General features: G+C 56.0%; 1 protein-coding gene across 1 annotated transcript in view; it reads left to right on the forward strand.

The window, feature by feature from the left end:
* CLPB (ClpB caseinolytic peptidase B homolog (E. coli)) overlaps window positions 1–2349 on the forward strand; it is a gene marked incomplete at its 5' end in the record, with an annotated part of 103707 nt that overhangs the window by 33677 nt on the left and 67681 nt on the right. Inside the window, 1 exon segment of the mRNA XM_009894103.1 lies at window positions 436–539. Within this exon segment, the coding sequence (XP_009892405.1) occupies window positions 436–539 (104 nt within the window).

Genomic DNA, 2349 nt, shown 5'->3' on the forward strand with positions numbered 1-2349 from the left:
ATCCCAAACCTGCCTGGACGCCGTCCTGTGCCACTGCTGGAGGTGCCCCTGCTCTGGCGGGGGGGTTGGACTAGATGATCTCCAGAGGTCCCTTCCCACCCTGACCGTTCTGTGATTCTGTCACTGCACTCCGTGGTGGGCCGGGAATACGACTCGCGCTCGGAGGGCATTCTGGGCAGGTCTTCTCGGGAGGGCTGTGTTTCTCTGCAGCGTCACCCCCTCCTCAAGTGCCTCCCACATCTAGCTGGTCACAGAATACGCTGGTGTGGTTGCGTTCGTTGAAATGGTCAATTATGGATGTTGGGTTAACTTTTCCTTGGCTAGCCGGGAACGTTTGAGGAGGGCTGTCCGAGCGCTGCCTCCCTTCTCGCTCTCTGGAGGACGTGGCGTACTCACGTGCCACCTCTGCCTTATTTTTGTTCTGATTCGTAACAGCGTGGTGAAGACCCTGCTCGCAGCTAACGCCGATCCAAACCTTGGAGATGATTTCAGCAGCGTGTATGAGACTGCCAAGGAGAAAGGCCTCCATTCTTTGGAAGGTAATACTGTTTGTCTGCAGCTACCTGCAGTTTGCTTTTCGGGTCCCCACGTTGCGTTCCCTGGCTTTGAAATGGAAATTTGACCTCGTTTTTTTGTTGTTTTGTGTTTTTTTTTTTTAAATTCGAGCTAGCTTCAGCTTTCATTTAACTGCCGCGTAACTGACGGTACGTGGGTGGGGGTATGTTTGAAGATGAGAGGAAAACATGACGTAGATGTTTATGAGAAGCAGTCCTTCACCGTCCCGGAGATAACCCGGCGTTGTATAGCCGGGACATAACAGGAGGTCGCGGATAGGCGCGTCATCCCACTGACCCACACGCGGGCACTTGCTGGGGAAGGAGGAGGGTTCAAGGCGGTGCGTTCCGCCAGAAGCCTTACTCTAGAGCTCGTAAGTAGGTATAAAATGAAGAAAGATTTGGCCAATTATAAAAAAACCTGAACGGCGTAACTGGTTGTGATGACTGCTGCTGGGTTTGGGGCAGGCGTTAACGCCAGCTTGCCGCCCTTGAGGTCTTTACGTGCAGACGAAGAAATTTTCTGCAGCTTTATTTCGTCTTGTTACGATTTTTCTTGGCCGATGGATGTCTTGGGTTCCAGTCTCACCCTAACATCCCCATCGCTGGGGTGTTGAGGCAGACCCCACCCCGCTAAAATGTCCCTGGGTGTTGCTTTCCCTCTTCCAGTGGCCTTTTCCCTGTCCGAGCGCGGCACTGGCCCACCGGCCCCGGCTCGGAGCTGGCAGACCATGGTGTCCCAGCCGTCCCCACCACCCTGCCGGAGCTCAGCCGGCTGCCGGGGCTCGCGTTCCCAGGAACTGCTGTGTCCACAGCGACTTCGGTTGTGTGCTCTGAACTTCTGCATTGAATTGTGGAATTGGTTTGGTTGGAAGAGACCTTAAAGACGGTTGAGTCCAACCGTTAACCCGGCACCGCCAGACCCACCACTAACCCGTGTCCCTCAGCACCACCTCTGCCCCTCTGTTGACCCCCTCCAGGGATGGCGACTCCCCCACGTCCCTGGGCAGCCTCTGCCAGCGCTGGACAACCCTTTCCATGAAGAATTTTTTCCTGATATCCAATTGAAACCTCCACTGGCACAACTTGAGGCCATTCCCTCTCATCCCATCGCCTGGAGAAGAGCCCGTCCCCCCCTCGCTCCCCCCTCCTGTCAAGGAGCTGTAGGGAGCAAGAAGGACTCCCCTCAGAACCTCAGCCTCAACACCCCCAGGGCCCTCAGTCGTTCCCCACCAGACGTGTCCTCCAGACCCCTCACAGCTCCGCTGCCCTTCTCTGGACACGCTCCAACACCTCAATGTCTTTCATGTTGTGATGGGCCCAAAACTGAACACGGCGCTGGAGGTGGGGCCTCACCAGTGCCGAGGACAGGGGGACCATCACTGCCCCGGTCCTGCTGGCCACACCGTTCCCGATAGCGGCCAGTTGAGGTTCCACCTTCTCCTACCTCCTGTCAGGAGAAAGCTGGGGGAAACCACGCAGGTTGTGCAGAGGCTCTGTTTGCCCCGCAGAGCCGAAATCCCACGGTGCCGTTATCCGTCGGTCTGTCCGTGCGTGTTGGCCTCACCGCTGAGAGCCGAAAGCCGCGTAAAGTCTAACGAAGGCGTAATATTTGAACCTTGGCTAAAACACAGGTTGGGTCAGGAAGATGAATCAGCGAGGGGACGGCTTTGACAGGGCGTTATTTTCTTTTTCAAAGCTCTCGGCTCTCATCCCTCCTGCTCCGGGATGGGAGTGAGAACGCGCATCTATATATATCAGAGCGCCGTAGCGGTGGATGCAAAATGTATGAAAC

This window comes from Charadrius vociferus, unplaced genomic scaffold (genome assembly GCF_000708025.1).
Source record: "Charadrius vociferus isolate BGI_N301 unplaced genomic scaffold, ASM70802v2 scaffold1140, whole genome shotgun sequence".
NCBI lineage: Eukaryota > Metazoa > Chordata > Aves > Charadriiformes > Charadriidae > Charadrius > Charadrius vociferus.